A 17342-nucleotide genomic window follows, 5' to 3' on the forward strand; every position below is an offset into this window, starting at 1 on the left:
GCGTCTAATTGCACCACATACTGACAAAAAAACAATAGTCGTTCCTTATGTCTTTAGAAAAATCTGAAGAATGGTTCTATTATTAAAGAGAAACTCATTATTCGCTTAAATAAATTCACTTTGTTGTAATAAGATTTTAAAAAAATGTTTTAAAGCCTCCAGCAAGACGTTTTTGTGGTGCTTTATGTGCCCCGAGTAGTGATATGACGTTCAAATGACTTACTTAATATTTACTTGATCCAAATTGATTACTTGAAACAAATCAAAACAACTAAATGTGTATTAAGCATTACCTTTTTTTTAATGTGAGAACCCTTCGTACTGTTCATTTTGGCTACATAATAGTAGTTATATTTTCACATTTTGTGAGGTTGTTCTGCAGTTAAGAGCATTCAGGATCAATATTATCCAAACATAGATATCCCTAAGGGCAGACTGTTTAGACGTTGTTGTTGTTGTTGTTGTCTTTATAAAATAGAAGCTCCCTCATGTGGTTGGAAGGTGTAATGCGTGGTAATACACATGTTTTATCGTCTATTCCTCTAGGAAGCACGACTGTGTTTCTATTACACACAGAGGGTACATCATCAGAACATAAGCAATGTGGCCAATACCCATCCTAAAGAATCAACCAAACAAATACATCCCACACCCATCATATCCCCAGAGAAGAATAAGAAACAAATCAAGTGATCACAGCTATCCATTAATGACCAACTTGTGATTTATCATTGGGATGCAGACGGTGTTAATGCGTTTCAGACAGGGTGACGACAGCACAGTGACCCCCCCCATCCTCCATCAGCCAGTGTTAGTACTACTTATACAAAACTGTACACACTATAGCACCCTTTCCCACTTCCTCCTCCAAGGTCAGCTTGTGTCTCCACATTAGGTTAGACTTATATATTGAGGTGGTATATGATTCATACTACTAACATTTGCTATTTTTCATCTATTAATTTCACTGCACTCTAACGTTTTTGCAATTTGAGGCCTAGTGTGATAGCCTAGTATCTAATGATTCAATCTAAGATACTCAATTAAACTTCAACTCATATCAGTCTAACCCTTGTCCGAATACACCAGACAAACACACACACACACACACACACGTGCGCACACACACACACACACCCACCCACACACACACGCAGATGCCATTCCCCAAAGCAGGCTCAGGACTCATGCTGCTCACCTCGTTGTAATTTGCGCAGTTTGTGAAGACCAGGCGCATGTCGGACACAAACTCCTGCACAGACTGGTAGTGCTGGGAGCTCCGCAGCTGCAGCCTCTTCTTCACCTTCTTCAGGTCCATGGGCTTCTTGATAATCTTGTAGTAGTTGGGCACCTGGTTGAACAACATCAGACAACATCTCTTACTATTTCAGAGGAGGGGGGGATGATGAAAATTGGACTTGAACATGGGAGGCGGAGGACAATGTGTCTTGCAGTTTGACAGAAACAACAGAAATCTGAATCAAAAAGGCAGTGGAATTGAAGTTTAGGTTTAAGGGAATAGTAAACATGTGCTTTTTCAGAACAGCTGTTGTTTTAAGATCAATGCATGTAATACTGTATAATAGTAATAATAATAATAATATCATCGTAATTCTGTACTAGGTTCAAAAGCAACTGGTCTCTTTTTTTGTAGTTTGCCCAGTCTGGTGGCTTTAGGACATTTTCTTGGAACCAGTTTTATGCCGCAGTTCCACTACACGGTCGGCCTCGGCCACGCTCGGTACGGCTCGGTACGGCTTGGCCGCGTTGGGCCGACTCACTTCATGCTGCGCTTCCATTACAGTTTAGGAACTGGGGTAGTTACTATAGTAACGCAGTGTAGGCGGAGCCGTGACGTCATCTTCAGAGACCTCCAGAAAACACAACACAGCCGTTAGCTGTTAGCACTCAGAGCTCACAGCTCCTTATATATGTTCAGAAACTCGACAAAAGTTAAACAAGTACACACCACAGACTGCCTGTGTCATGGTGAATACAGTCGCTGCTTTATTTATGTCTGTATAGGCCGTTGTTGTGAGTGTGGACGGTCGGAGCATATACTGCGTTAGCTTAGCCAATCTCCATCTAGAAAAACACGAATTTTAAAAGGTTTTTCGCCTGCCGTCTGTCTGCAGACTTGACAAAGCATTAATTCATGGTTTTTACTAACCGGTATCAGTATGTTGTTACTTCGGCATCATTTTGAAACGTGTATTACAATTAAATCACGGTCAAATATGTCCATCTTGTTGTAGTTCTAGCCCTCTTGCCAGCGCTCCTCTCTCTAGTTTAGCATACTCAGCCCGACTCAGCCCTGTTTGTTGGCCACGATAGAACCACAATTTTGTCGGGCCAGAAAAGAGGTGAAAAAGTGGCCCCGGGCCGGGCCGGGCCGTAACTAGGCCTAGTGGAAGCGCAACCAAAAACGGGTACGGCACGACACGGCACGCTTAAAGCGAGCTCCGCGCTGTAGTGGAACTGCGCCATTAGAGCAGAGAAAACAGGCTCTTAACACCTACACCACAAGGTGAACAATAATTAATTCCAAGATGATTAAAATATTAAATTGTGGAGCTACTTACCGAGCTGAGAACAGGTTCCCTGAAGCCCACGCTGAGCTCGTGGCAGTAGATGTGCAGCAGGAGGCGTTCACATTTCTGCAGACGGAGGAAGAGAGGGTTTTAGCTGCCAAGTGATAATCATGCAGAGCTCTTTGAAGTTGTGATGATGTACTGACCCTTTGGTCCTCAGGACTGAGCCCCTGTTCCTCTGGGTTCCTCGAGCTTTCGTCACAGTACTCAATCTCAGGGGTGGTTAGACTTCGGCAGAACGTGCAGAGAAAATCACCCCTAAAACATGGGAACAAAAGAGGACATATCAATTAACAGCTGCTAAAGAAAATGTTTTAAGAAGATCAACCAATACTTGGAAGAATATGGAGTGATGAACTGGGATGTTATGTTCAGACTGACTTTTCTGCCGGCTAGAACTCCTGTTAACACAAATCGGGTATCAATTTTGTCGATATCTGAAACATGTTCGGATTTTTAGGAGTGTACCAATACATCGATCTGGATTGATTCAATAATCCAATATCATCGATGCAAAGTGAAAACATCACTACATGTCATTGTATTTAAAATGTACGCCCTTATGCTGGAATTACAACAGCAAGTGCGTGTCCCCATTTCCATTAAAACGCAACCTAAAAACATGAGAAATGTGAAGGTCTTTTTTTTATCTTTTAAAGATAGAATGCATTTCTTTTAAATGACTGAAAGAGCCCAGAAATAAAATGTTCTAATTGTATTTTAGTTTTGTGAGTTGACCTCAATATAACCAATTGATAAATGGGCATATGATTTCATCTCATATCGATTGCAGACGTCTGAATTGAATCAAAATCGGAAACATGTCATTATCATATAATGTATCGTTATTGAGAAAAAATATGCATTCTAACCCATTCATGAACAACAAAATGTTACACCACCTAAAATAAAGATGACTTAAACTAATGACTTACGTTGGGAAGATTTTGATGGTGGGAACGTGGCACTTCATGTGGAACACTTTGGGGCAGCGGTCGCAGCACAGCAGGTCTCCTCCGTTGATGCAGACAGCACACCAGTCCTCATTGGGGTCGTCCCCCTTCTCCGAGTTGCCATTAGTGAGCGAAGCGCCGGCCGTTCTGCTGCCGTTCCCGGAGTGTAACGAGATAGCGGAGGTCGTTGTGGGAGTGGAAGAGGTGGCGGCCCCAGAGCCACTTCCAGAACAAGGCGTCTCAGATTGGGGTTCCGTTTTGATGCGCTCCCCTAAAACCCTGAGAGCATCTAGGCCGGAAGATACGACTCCCAATGTAGGATGGGTGCTGCTCTCCGGATTGCTCATCTGGGGGTAAAACACACAAAATGTTTTATTTAAAAAAGGCAGTATATTAATAAGTCTTATTTTCACAAACTCAAATATGGAGCCCCAAAAAAAAAAAATGTCAGAGCAAAGATTATTTCCTCACTTTTATCATTTCATCAGTGCTAGCATGTGTATACTTTTTTTTCTCTTCCATTTCCTCCATTCTGCATTCACACTTTACATCTTCCTCGATATCTTACCAATTCTCTTTTTTACATATTAAATAATAAGCAGATTTCTAAGTATGTCAAAAGGAAAAGATGAATGGTTCTGACAGAATTGATCCAGCCAAGTTGTGCATAGTAGCTTTGACGTAGCTGAAAAGGAAATCACGGCAAAAAGTTCCATACCATACAAAAGCAATATTTACTAGAATACATTTTGTTAGGAATCATTGGTTCTGGCCCATTTAATCAATATTACCAGTAACAAGGCATATGTTTTAGCATGTATTGAATTGGAAATACTTCCATTTTGTACGGTGGCTGAGAAGGGCAAACGAGAATTACAAAGCGTGAAACATGAACAAAGCTCGAAAGAAATGTACATTTTATCAAACAAAATTACATTAGCAAAACACTTTTACCAAGGAAAAAACTATTTAAAATTAACAATAAAAAATTAACAAGATGCGAAACACTTTTACGAGAACTGAGACAAATGTACAAGTCACAAAACACTTTAACATTTGCCGAAACACTTTTACTAACTAGAGATTCAAAGCGGAAAGGGAATGTCCATCATACCGGAAGTGACGTGCAAGTGATTGACTCAAACTTAAGTTTGTTTTGGCGGAAAGACCAACGGTCTGTCAGGTCCGTGCCCTTTACGCTCTCCAGAGATTGTCCACAAGATGAGCAAAACCGTGTCGCATCTTGTTAATTTGTTATTGTTAATGTTAAATAGTTTTTTCCTTGGTAAAAGTGTTTTGCTAATGTAAATTTGTTTTATAAAATGTAAATTTGTCTCAAGCTTTGTTAAAGTGTTTCACACTTTGTAATTCCGTTTGCCTTTCTCAGCACCGTAATTTTGGCTGTGATCATAAAATACCAGTAACAGTATTTCGTTTGAAGCTAAGGATGAAGAAGAGTGTTCATACCATGCAATCACTCCTCCCATCTTTCCCCCGCTCCGTCTTCATAGAAGAAGTTGGACAGCTGTTGCTTTCTTCTGTTCCAGGTTCCTGCTTCACCCTCACCTGCTCCACCGCAGCGCCACCTCCTGGCCCCGTCTTTCCAGCCGAACTACAGCTTAAACAGACAAAAACAAAGCGTGCAGAAAGAGTTAACGTAGGCTGTTCAATTCAATTCATACTCATTACAATGTTAAACCAACTAACTGTTTATTATGATCCTACTTGTTAATTCAAACTGCATACAGTGACATCAGTCCCTATGTGGAGCACAAACAAAACCTACAGAATACTTGTGTAAATGGGCCTGTTTGTGTTTAACAAAAGCATGTAAAGCAAGACCAAACTAAACTGACATTTATATTAAATAAGATGGTGATGAGGCAACTAAAACGTCTTTCTTAAGTTTAGGAAAAGATTGAAGTAGTGATTCAATAAAATGCAAAAAAATGTGTATGAGCCAAGAGGTGTCACACTTCAACATCCACCTTCTGTCATTGACCCGGACACTGGTTTTAGAGGTCTCCTATTATACTATTTTTAGGCATATATTATAGGTCCTAGATATATAAAAAACATGTCTATGAGGTGTTTTGCTCAAAATACCAAACAGATCACCCATTGTAGCCATGCCTCGTACCCCTCTATTTCAGCCCTGTTACAGAAGTGCTGATTCTGGGTCTGTAGCTTTAAATGTAACCCGAGCTGCTGTGGCCACGCCCCCTTTGGAGCTTGCATGAGCTCTCCTCTGGGAAGAAAGAGGTTTCTACCCAGATTCTCAGCTAAATGCTGCCGTGATTAAACGCCATATTAAGTTCCAAACCACATCAAGGATTATTCCTGAAACAGTATGGAGCTCAAATGCTTTTTCTCTCACGGGTTTACCACATGTAGAGTACCTTTTTATATCCTGCTTTTTTAAACATACTCTCTCCAGTACAGGTTAGCTCTGAGTGTTAATGTAAACACAGATCATATTACTTCCAAAACACGTCATGCATTGTTTCTGATATAAACATTTCTGATAGGGCCGTGGGCGTAAAGCCAGCCCACATTTTAGTAATGTCGTCGTGACCGCAGCAAATCTTGATCAGCTACAATGTACACCCGTTTTTAGAGATGTGGGTAAGGAGGAAAAGAGAGAGGGTTGTATTTTCTGACACTTTGTGAGTCTCCTTACACACTAGAGACACATATTTATGTATAAAAGACATATAAAAGTGAATTTTGCCAAATAGGAGACCTTTAAAGCTTGTGGTTTGAACTGCAACACAGATGTAGTCATGTGGCATGACTTTTTGTCCACCTGCTGTTAGAATTGTTGTTTGTATCAGTTGTTGCTAAATATTTGCTTACTGTGATCATGTCACCCTGACCAGATGTGTTCTTAGCAGTGTAGCTCAATTTAAAGTTAGGTTAAGTCTTTGGTTCATGTATAGAATCAATGAAACGTTATCGCTGGACATGTTCCAAAAAGCATGTTAAGGAGGGTGTTATGCTACTAAAATACGTCTTTGATCTGCTTACCTGCCTCTGCTGCCTGTGCTGGACGTGCTAGAAGGTCGTGCTGGTGTGTGTGCATTTGACAACCCTGAAGGCAGAAATGGGAAAAGAAACAGGTAAATCATTACTTGTAATAATGACAGGGTCCTTTTGTGGAAATAAAATTAAAGTGGCTTCTACATTTGTTGGGAAAATACTGAATGTACTCTTCCAATATCAGAGTAGCACATGATAACAAAGGCCCAACTGTAGCTGTGTACATGACAGGATGTATGATTACCTGGAAGAGCATCAGGACTGTTTTAGGCATATGATAGCTATGTGATTAACATGATGATTCAGCCTCTATGGAGATAGACATATGACAAGCATGATCATTTCTGACGTGGGCCTCAGCTAATCTGAAATAAACATAGAATACGGCTTTGAACCGGTATTCCTGCATCTTGTGACTGTGTAACTCCCTCTCTTGTATATAAGCATGTGAAGGACACTGTTCAGGAACTAGTTGTACCAAATGCTCTGTGTGTGATGACTACTACCCATTCTTGCAAGGATAATAAATACATGGATCCTGATATTAAAGCTCAAGCCGGTGACGAGTGATATTTTTCTAACAACATTCAATACTTTTTATAGGCTTTATTGGATACTTGTTTTTTCCTTTTCAATTATGGCATTGTACAGTTTTTGTTATAGCAGACAACTACCATGAATAACAGACCTGTGCCATCGACCCATTCCGACCTCAAAAACAGCATGAAGAGTATTTCTTTAAGATTAAATAATAAAATAATATTTTAATCAGTAGTTTGTGCCAAATTATTGATTTATTGAGTAAGTAGCCGTGAAATAATGTCATAGGATAATGTTCAGCAAGCAGTTTTTTTTAATTCAAATTTAAACTTTTGGGTAATAAAGACCAGCTCTCTGTACATTATCCATTACAAATCTTATATGCTTAAGAAGTCAGCTTTCAATATTTGGCAGTATATGACAAATCTTAGAAATGAATCCCTTAGGTCTGTTATCATGAATGTGAATCGAACAACTTTAGAAAGCCAGAAATAAAAATAAAAATAAATCTCTGTCAGATGTGAATGGGAGTCCATCTCCCTAAATGCGTGGCTACCTGAGGATCCAGGAGAGTGTGTGGACAGGCCAGGCGAGGGGTTCATGTCCAATGCGCAGAGGAGATGCTGCGTGCTGACTGAAATGCAGCGAGACAGGAGGTGTCCAAGGCTGCTCGACCCTGCATCCTCCAGCTGCAAAAGCACAATGGCAGGATAAATATAAACAGAGTAAAAAAGGTCAAGAGGTCAAGGGATTTTCATCAAAGAGGTATGTGTTTAACAGATACTTTGAATCAGGAAAATAACACCTGTTCATTTTGACCTGCACTTATCCTGTCTACACATCAGACTTAGAAGTTGTGCTTCTCGATTTTCACAGTGAACCACACATCTTATACTTTTCTATAAATTAACATTTGCTTATTTTGTTCTAGAGATTCTTTTTTTTCTATATTGCATATACTTTATTTTATAATTTCTTTAAAGAGGTCCTATTGTGCTTTTTTGTGTTTTCCCTTTCCTGCAGTGTGATATATAGGTTTGTGTGCATGTAAATATTCTGCAAAGGCTAAAATCCTAAAGTTCCCTCCAAAGGGAGTTGTTCTCCCACACAAGTTCTTCAATATTAAACTCTTATTTTAGTAAAAAATACATTTAGAAGTGGCAGATGAATAAAAAAGAAGATTTTACGGATTCTTCCTAAACAACAAATAGATGGTCTGAATGTTGGCACCTGTATGGGCGGGATCTCGGGTAGGCAGGGCAGGTTCTCAGGATTGGTAACGGAGGGGATGAGCTCGATGGGCCCTATGATGGGGCTGGCGGGGCCGTGGTGAGCATGGGCCCCCGCCATACTGGCACTGGTGGGACTCGTGGGGTTTGCGTTATGGAGGGATGCCACTGGGAAAGGGCCTACATGCCCTGGGTTGGAATGCTGCAGAGAAAAACAGAGAAAGAAGGATGGAGGACAATTAGAAGAAGATAGAACAAAGAAAGAGACAGAAATAGAAAAAAGATGGGACGACAAGAACAATGGCACATGTCATTCAATGCGTTTATTAAATAAAACATGTTGCTTTACAAACAACATGGTTGCATGATCATGCATTTGGGTGACACATGCTGCACAAGACACACAGACGACAAAGTAGAAAAAAAGATGCCAAACCCCTGATTGTAGTAAGAAACGAAACCTTTGGTGGCTCATCTCAGATTCTAAAGACATCTGGACACAAAGAAGAAGGGGCTGGATGTATCCTGGATATCTCACTTACCTAGTCTTACATGCAAGTAGTAAATATATATATATTTTCACACTGTACACATTCTCTGACTTCAATGTAATAATACAGATGAAGCTGGTTTTTCAGAGGAGGCAGTGCGAAGCAGGACTGGAGGAGAACACAGTACATTTGCAGCCTTCTATGAAAATGCTTGTTAAAAAACCTCAATTAAAAACCTTTGTTGGCTGGTGTGGAGTGATGTTCAATTTTTGCAAAGACAGCAGTTTGTTTTAATCAAAATAAACACAACATTCTCTCAGACTTGATTTGAGGAATCTGTGTTTTTGTGACCCATAAAAACAGTTGGTAGCAGATATAGCCATTTCCCACAGCAGGAACTAATCAACATTGACATGTTATGTGTTTCTATTTTTTGGGGTTAACAGTTTTTGTCTTTGTCTTTATTAAAATGCTATGGGGACGACGTCCTGGAGCTAAATTATATGTTGCAGGTTCTTTGAGGGATGGCCAGCAGTATATTGGTTTGACACAATGGAACCCATTGTCAGCCGCAAACTGGCTCCCCACTCCTGAGGGAAATATCTGGCTCTGCAGCTGCCTAATGCTCCACTATCTTTACCAGCTGATTGCTAACTGTGTCTGTCTGCTGTGGTGCTGAGCAGGTGGTGTACAGGAAGTTTCAAGACCTTTCTAGCTCTAAACAGGTGTCTCTTGCAGTCAATAATGATTTGCTGGTGGTGAACTAAAAGAGTTAGGCTGTAGCCTCATGGTAAACATTTGAAACTCACTTTAAAGCTGTGTAAAGCATAGAAGAGCTGCGGATTTTGGTGATAATTCTCTGCAGGTTTATAACCACAAGTGACCCCATTAACAGTCACACTGTCATTTGATATACTGGTATTATAATGTTAATTGTTATAGCCACTAATTTCCTGTAGGGGAAAATGACTTGCTGAAAAGGAGGACACCATCACCCGACATAGGTTTCTGGCCTAGGCTGAGATATCTGCTGAGGTGATGCATTGTGGCCCAAAAAGACATAAACAGTATGGTTAAGGCTTTTTTTGTTTTTTTCCCCCGTCAATGCACCAGTTCGTTTGTGTCTGGATACAAAAAATACTGCAAATGAAGCTGCAAGGCCGCGCTCCATATTTAATTTTATGGAGTCAATTTAGGTTTTTACTTGGTAGTAACCTGGCTTATGTCAATTGAGTTTTAATATCATATGGTCCTTTTCAAGTACAAGTAATCGTATTTGTATGAATGGCAGCTCTAAACCTTATTCCTGAGAAAGTTGAAAATAGTAGTGCTTTCTTCATTTTAAGTATATTCATTTAATAATTTCACAAATAGTCAGCTTTTGAATCTACTTCAAAAGTATCAGCTGACAGATACTGTACTTTTCAATATTTATAAAAATCTTACCAATAAAGATATTTAAGAATTGTTTAAATACCCACATAACAGGAACAAGATAAATTAATGTGCTTTTTACTTAAAACACAATATAAACAAACATCTGTGATAAGAGTCCCTGAAGTTAGTATTTATTTCTTAATTGTGACAATAAAATGATATGTGTAAATACAAGTAGGACATGTTTACAGTAAAATAAACCTGGTAGTTGCACAAACCATTTACTGGCTTCATGTTGACCTTTTTCTACACAAACTCAAATAGTAAAAAAACACAACCCCAGCCACAAAAAAAGAAAAGAAAGATGCTTGTTGTAGCTTTTCTAGCTGCCCTTAATTTCTACAGACTAAGCACATAAAAGCTAAATGAAACAACCTCTCAATGTCTGTTAGTATTCTCAGAAAAATGTGCACAAACTATACACCGCAAACACTGTGTATTTCCTTCTTACTGCTGTACACATTATCTATACATTTTGCTTTAAAAAAACAAAACAGACACACATTGAAATGCTAAATCCAAACAGTCAAAGTACGCTGTAAATTACCAAGAATTAGACCCGTTTTTCTATTTCCATACAAAGAACCCAGAGTGTGTGTGCACCGACCTGTCTCTGTAGCTGAGGCTGCATCATGGCGGGATACTGCTGTCCGTTGAGTCTGGGCTGAGCCGTAGGCATTCGGCCCTGTGGGGGACCCTGGAGACGCATGTGGTGAGCGGAAGGGTACATGGGGGAACCTGGCCCCCCGTTCATACCCCCAGGCCCTCTTGGTAGCTGCTGCATACTGATGAGCCTCGGAGGCTGTCGGAAAATCATAAATATACATGAACTGCGTGAAAATCTGATGATTTGATGAACAAAACTCGGCAATTTATCCAAACCGCAAACCATTATCAGGGTCATGCAATTATAGATACAAAACATAATGAATAATAAGCTGCATTCACGTGATACACAACAAAACGGCTCTGCACTGAGGTTGCCGTTGTGCCCTCGGTGAAGCACACCGCTGCGCTCAAAGTTAAAATAATTTCAAAATATGACCTTATTTACCGCTGAACTTTTGACGCGTAACCAATCAGATAGCAGCTGTTAGTTGAGCCGCAAGCTAGCAGGGAAGGTAACCATAGAAACACAACTTAGCTAGCTGTTTTCGCTGCAAGGCTCTGCACCTAACCAGCCTCAGTGAGCAAAGAGCAAATCATATATCATGTGAATGCAGCTTTATAGATTCCTCAATCCACAGAAAACATTCTGCATTTATGATTTAGAAATACCAAATACTCACTGGTCACAGCTCAAAGGATTAGATTAGACTGCTTTTTCTTAGATAAAATATATCTATTTTACAGTTGATTGGACAAATTAAGTGAGGATTAAGTCTAAGATTCCATAATTTGTTCCTTGTGAGGGCCATTGAGTCTTTTTTATTTTATTTTGTTTACTAAAATTATGAAATAAAGACTTAATAAAAAAAGAGTTAATAGATTCATTTGATATGTATCATTTCAGTGCAAAATTGAAGTCTTTACTTCCTGTTCCTTGCTTGAGATAATTTCTCGAACATAGGAGGTAATACAACATTTTGACCAAAAAAAGTAACTTTATTATTAAAATGATTGTCATAGTACAGCGGATAAGCACAACAATTGTGCATTTTATGAGAAAAGCATGACATTTCTAACATAGTTAGTGCATACCATAAGGTTTATTTTCAGATGTGGAGGGAAGTCAGATTTGACCTGTGAGGACCGTGAGAGGTCAAATCCAAGATGGCCGCCAGTCTCTCGGGTCAAATGTTCAAACACGCTCAATTTTGGAACCAAACATTGTAGAAAAACATTTAAGGTGTCATATCCAACTAAATTAGGGATGCCCAATCATTTGGTGATACTTTTGAGATCACCAGAATTCAAGAAAATGAATTTAGGTGAAGATAAAGGTAGAAATTGACCAAAAATAAGCTGTCAATCAGTTGAAATTTGCAAAGTGTGTGTGTGTGTCCGTGTCCGTGTGTGTGTGTGTGTGTGTGTGTGTGTGTGTGTGTGTGTGTGTGTGTGTGTGTGTGTGTGGTATAGTATATTCCAGTGGATTTATGGTCACCCAGCGCTAGCATTAATACAGAGACTGGAGGAATATGGCTTTACTTGGCACAGTCTGCATGCTGAAGAAAACATTTGTTTTTGTCTTCAAATACATACTTACATGATTGTGACGAGCATAATATTTGTTCCCCGCCCAACTCTCTAAGTCTAAGTGCTTGAACTCCGTGACAGGAGGATGAAGTATGTATAAATGGATGGAACTATCAACAAAACAGCGTTTTATTCCCCAATGTCATATTTAATAGAAAAATAATGATGCACCACTTATTGGAGAAAGAAGAATGGGGAACAGAAAGGTTTAGAGAGGGACAAAATGATGAAAGAATGTAAACCAAAGAGGGAGATGGAAAACAGTTCCATGTAGAGCACAAACAGCTCTCTTAACCCTCGCTGTTAACAAAGGGCTGCACTCAACTATAAGGTTCACCGCTGTCCCTTTCCACTTAGAGAGGGTTGGGGTTCGATTCCCTGCCTGTCCACCTATACAACGCCCAAGGTAGCGCAGCTTTTTTTCTGTTCTTTAGTGGCTCACATGGACACTTAGAGGTCATGCAAAGAAAGGGTTATGTATGTTGTGTGTGTGTGACAGAGAGTACAGAGAGAACATGGGCAAAGGGGATTTGTTAGTCCAAGCATGGCTGTACAATTACAAATACAAAGGTTTACCCATTTAGACTCCATGGTATGGAGAACAAAACTCATTTTAAATGACTCTAAGGATATAACAAGTTTTATCCGAGCAGGACATAATATTGGAATTATTACTTTTAAAATATATATTATGCACACCATTTCGTTGTCGTGGTGGCAATAAATGGTTATAAAGGGATGAACAGGGACTATACTATAAGGTGAACTAAATTCAAGCTCAAGCAAATGTGCAAGGAGCCTTCCTTTTATGTAGAAAATCAATTAACTTAAATATCTCTGACAATAAACTTAATATGGATCCCTTGTAGTCATCCTCTTAAGATCTACAACCCATACATAACAGCAGAGACATGATAAATGTCCACACTGATGCTACACTAATCCTGTACCGAAGCCCTTTTTAATTTGTGGTTGTACGGGATATTTTCAACCTGAAATAACTTAAAATCATGAGAGAGTAAACAACAAAAAAATGCAAAATATTCCAATATTTCGCATTAAAAAAAATACAGTAGCGACTTTGCAACATTAGCTAAATAAAACGTTTGAAAATAGATAGGTGCTTGACATAATTTCCTGTTTTGCTAAGGTTGACACACACACACACACACACACACACACACACACACACACACACACACACACACACACACACACACACACACACACACACACACACACACACACACACACACACACACACACACACACACACACACACACACACACACACACACACACACACACACACACACCCTTTATCTTCACCTAAATTCATTTTCTTGAATTCTGGTGATCTCAAAAGTATCACCAAATGATTGGGCATCCCTAATTTAGTTGGATATGACACCTTAAATGTTTTTCTACAATGTTTGGTTCCAAAATTAAGCGTGTTTGAACATTTGACCCGAGAGACTGGCGGCCATCTTGGATTTGACCTCTCACGGTCCTCACAGGTCAAATCTGACTTCCCTCCACATCTGAAAATAAACCTTATGGTATGCACTAACTATGTTAGAAATGTCATGCTTTTCTCATTAAATGCACAATTGTTATAATATGAGAGCTTATCCGCTGTACTATCATGTGATGATGCCATGTCATGTAGCGACTGTCTCCCCGTTGGTGGGTACAAGGCTTCCTCCAAACAGCAATAAGTTAAAGGAGAAGACTAAAGTTCCAATAATCATTTTCACAACAGCCACTTGATGCCTTGTGAGTTTAATTTAGTGACAACACAACCAATGCAAGTATGCAATGTGTTTTTGCAGCCGTCTCTTATATCTTGAAAAGCACTTTGGCTTTACCACACCACAGATAAGAATGTTAAGTTCCTGCTTACAAATGCATTACCACAAATCATCTGATAAAATAAAGGTTATGAACTCTTGACTTTCACTCTCCATGCAGATCAAATTCTCTGCATTATAATTTTTTATCTGAAACTGCATGCTTGCAAAAATAATTTAGAAATATGTTAGGCAGAAGTTAAATCATTTGTACTTAATGATCTAAACACTGTTATGGTGTTTTGCGTATCGTAAACGAAACAGAAAGCAGGGAAAAAAACACCAACATCATCTCCTATAGATGTTTCAGTAAAAAGAGGAGAACTTCAGAACAAAGGGGGGACCTTGATAAAAAGAGAACTTCATACAAAATAGGAAATCATGATATAGAAAAAGAGAACTTTAAAGATAAGGGGGAACTTTATAGAGAACACTTCAGACAAAAAGGGGGGACCTTATGGAAAACAGAACTTCAGATAAAAAGGGAGGGGCTTACAAAAATAACCTCCTAAAGGAAGGCCACTTACAAAAAAGAGAACTTCAGACAAAAGGAACCCTTAATAGAGAACTTCAAAACAAGGGGGACTCTTATGGAAAAATAACTTCAGACAAAAGGGAGGCCCCCATAAAACAGATAACTTCAGATAGAAGGGAGGCCCCCATAAAAAAGATAACTTCAGATAGAAGGGAGGCCCCCATAAAAAAGATAACTTCAGATAGAAGGGAGGCCCCTATAAAAACAGATAACTTCAGATAGAAGGGAGGCCCCTATAAAAACAGATAACTTCAGATAGACGGGAGGCCCCTATAAAAACAGATAACTTCAGATAGAAGGGAGGCCCCTATAAAAACAGATAACTTCTAACAAAAGGGAAGTCCCTATTAAAAAAGAGAATTCCAAACAAAGGGGGGGAACCTTACAGAATAGAGTACTTCAGGTACTTCAGACAAAAGGGCTACCCTCCTAGAAAAGAGAACCTTAGAGATAATTGGAGCCCAGCTTTTCATGGTTATACACAGTGGTACCCTGAATGGTGAATGCTTTTTTACCTGCTGCTGACCCATGGGGGACCCGACCGGTCTGACTTGCTGCTGGGACATTTGGGAGGCGAGGCGCATCTGTTGCTGGATCTGCTGCTGGTGCTGCTGCTGCTGCTGCTGTTGCTGCTGCTGCTGCTGCTGTTGCTGCTGCTGCTGCTGTTGTTGTTGTTGCTGCTGTTGTTGTTGTTGTTGCTGCTGTTGTTGTTGCTGTTGCTGTTGCTGCTGCTGCTGCTGCTGCTGTTGCTGCTGCTGCTGCTGTTGCTGCTGCTGCTGCTGTTGATGAAGTTGGTGCTGCTGCTGCTTCTGCTGCACGTAGGCCGCCTGCTGATGCAAGTGCTGCATCCGGAGCTGGGCCAGGTTGATCTGTGTTTGCGGGTGTTTGCCGTGGTGACCGTGGCCCGGGGAAATGGGCGGTCCCACTGCCAGCACACCGGGTGGCTGCACGGGTTGGGCTTGCTTCTCGATTACCAAATTACCTACAATAAGGAGAAGAGGGATAACAGTAAGCATTATTTTAAAAAGGTGCACATGCCCAAGACCGGTGTGAAATATTCCTTTACTTAATGACTTATACAGTAGTAGGGAGTATAAGGTAAAAAGAAGAAGGATGCAAGACCAGAAAATATTGTATGAGACACATTCCAATAGCCGCGTTCACACCGGAGTACTTTTCCCCGTACTTTTCGCGTTTAGTTCCGTTAGTACCCCTTATGTCGCGTTCACACCAAAAAGAGTACTCAGTGCCGGGAACTTTTACCCCCATTTTTAGTGCCTGCTGAGAGATGGTACTTTCCTGGGGGAAAAGAGTGCCCCAGTTCTGATTGGCTGGGCGAATTGCAAACCACGCCCCGTAAAACTGTTGAAATGTTTTGTATAGCAAAACTACTTCTACTGAAGCCAGTCCCCAACTCCGGGGACTTCCGGCCGGGGACTCCGGGTGGCAGTATACACCGTGAAGTGGTTTGCGGCCTGCCAGTAAACCCAAAGCAGAAGAAGACGAAGTGACGTCAGCGACTCATTTGCGTAATCTTCCCTCAGGGAACTTATTCCGGTGTGAACGCGATCTGTACTAAGTGCCCTGGGGTAATAAGTGCCGGGGCACTAAGTGCCGGCACTAACTACGGCAAAGTACTTGGTGTGATAAAAATGTGATAATGAAAATAATATGCATCACTCACCAAGATTCACCACATTTTTGGCCCAGAAGGTGGGGTCACAGAAGAAGCGCACAACTCCATTTGCCGGTGGCACTGGCTCCAGTCGAGCCTTGTATTGCTGGCGAAGCTGGTAGAGCATCTACATACACAAACACACACACAGAGAACACACAAAGAATAAGGGTTTGGGTTACTGAGCTTGGCAGTATTGTAGCAACAAGGAGCCAATTTGTCAAGATGCTCTCTGGAAGCAGTTCTCCACATTAAAGTTATCTCAACATTCAATTTGCTCACTGTCTTGTGGTAATGGGTCAAATCCATGTGGCAGTAGCCTCCATTGAATGGTATAGTATAGTATACTCCAGACAAAATTGCATGCTCTTAAGACTGCTTTTGAAAACAGATATCAAGTACATATACGACAACAGCAGTATACCAGCTACAACCGTGCCTAATATTTTATTGCTTTGAAAGTCTGAAATGATGAGGCTAGGCTACAAAGTACATCAGAAGCAGATACAACTCAAATGTCGAATTTAACTAGAATTCACCTCAACTAGTATAATTATTCTCATGTCGTCTTACGCTCATAAGAAACTGTCAGAAAAATATCACTCGTCACGGGCTTGAGCTTCAATATCAGGATACATGTATATTTTATCCTTGCAAGAATGGAAGTAGTCATCATATACAGAGCTGCGTGGGACAAATAGTTCCCAGAACAGTGTCCTTCACATGCCTTATATACAAGAGAGGGTGTATTCAGTCACAAGATGCATGAATACCGGTTCAAAGCAGTATTCTATGCTAAATTCAGA

At 40.3% G+C, this 17342-nt stretch overlaps 1 protein-coding gene across 4 annotated transcripts in view; it reads right to left on the bottom strand.

Moving 5' to 3' along the window:
• trim33 (tripartite motif containing 33) overlaps window positions 1-17342 on the bottom strand; it is a 42412-nt gene that overhangs the window by 4244 nt on the left and 20826 nt on the right. For 2 of the 4 annotated variants that reach the window (XM_034145456.1, XM_034145455.1), the window contains exons 8-19: window positions 16546-16663; window positions 15377-15843; window positions 10888-11082; window positions 8789-8845; window positions 8354-8554; window positions 7680-7812; window positions 6572-6635; window positions 5012-5162; window positions 3527-3891; window positions 2738-2849; window positions 2583-2657; window positions 1199-1351 (exon numbers count right to left, since the gene is read on the bottom strand). In XM_034145456.1, the coding sequence (XP_034001347.1) occupies window positions 1199-1351; window positions 2583-2657; window positions 2738-2849; window positions 3527-3891; window positions 5012-5162; window positions 6572-6635; window positions 7680-7812; window positions 8354-8554; window positions 8789-8845; window positions 10888-11082; window positions 15377-15843; window positions 16546-16663 (2091 nt within the window). The remainder of the gene's footprint in view (window positions 1-1198; window positions 1352-2582; window positions 2658-2737; window positions 2850-3526; window positions 3892-5011; window positions 5163-6571; window positions 6636-7679; window positions 7813-8353; window positions 8555-8788; window positions 8846-10887; window positions 11083-15376; window positions 15844-16545; window positions 16664-17342) is intronic. The other 2 variants (XM_034145458.1, XM_034145457.1) reach the window with 1 other exon arrangement.

The sequence above is a fragment of the Trematomus bernacchii genome, unplaced genomic scaffold, assembly GCF_902827165.1.
Source record: "Trematomus bernacchii unplaced genomic scaffold, fTreBer1.1, whole genome shotgun sequence".
In the NCBI taxonomy this organism is placed as follows: domain Eukaryota; kingdom Metazoa; phylum Chordata; class Actinopteri; order Perciformes; family Nototheniidae; genus Trematomus; species Trematomus bernacchii.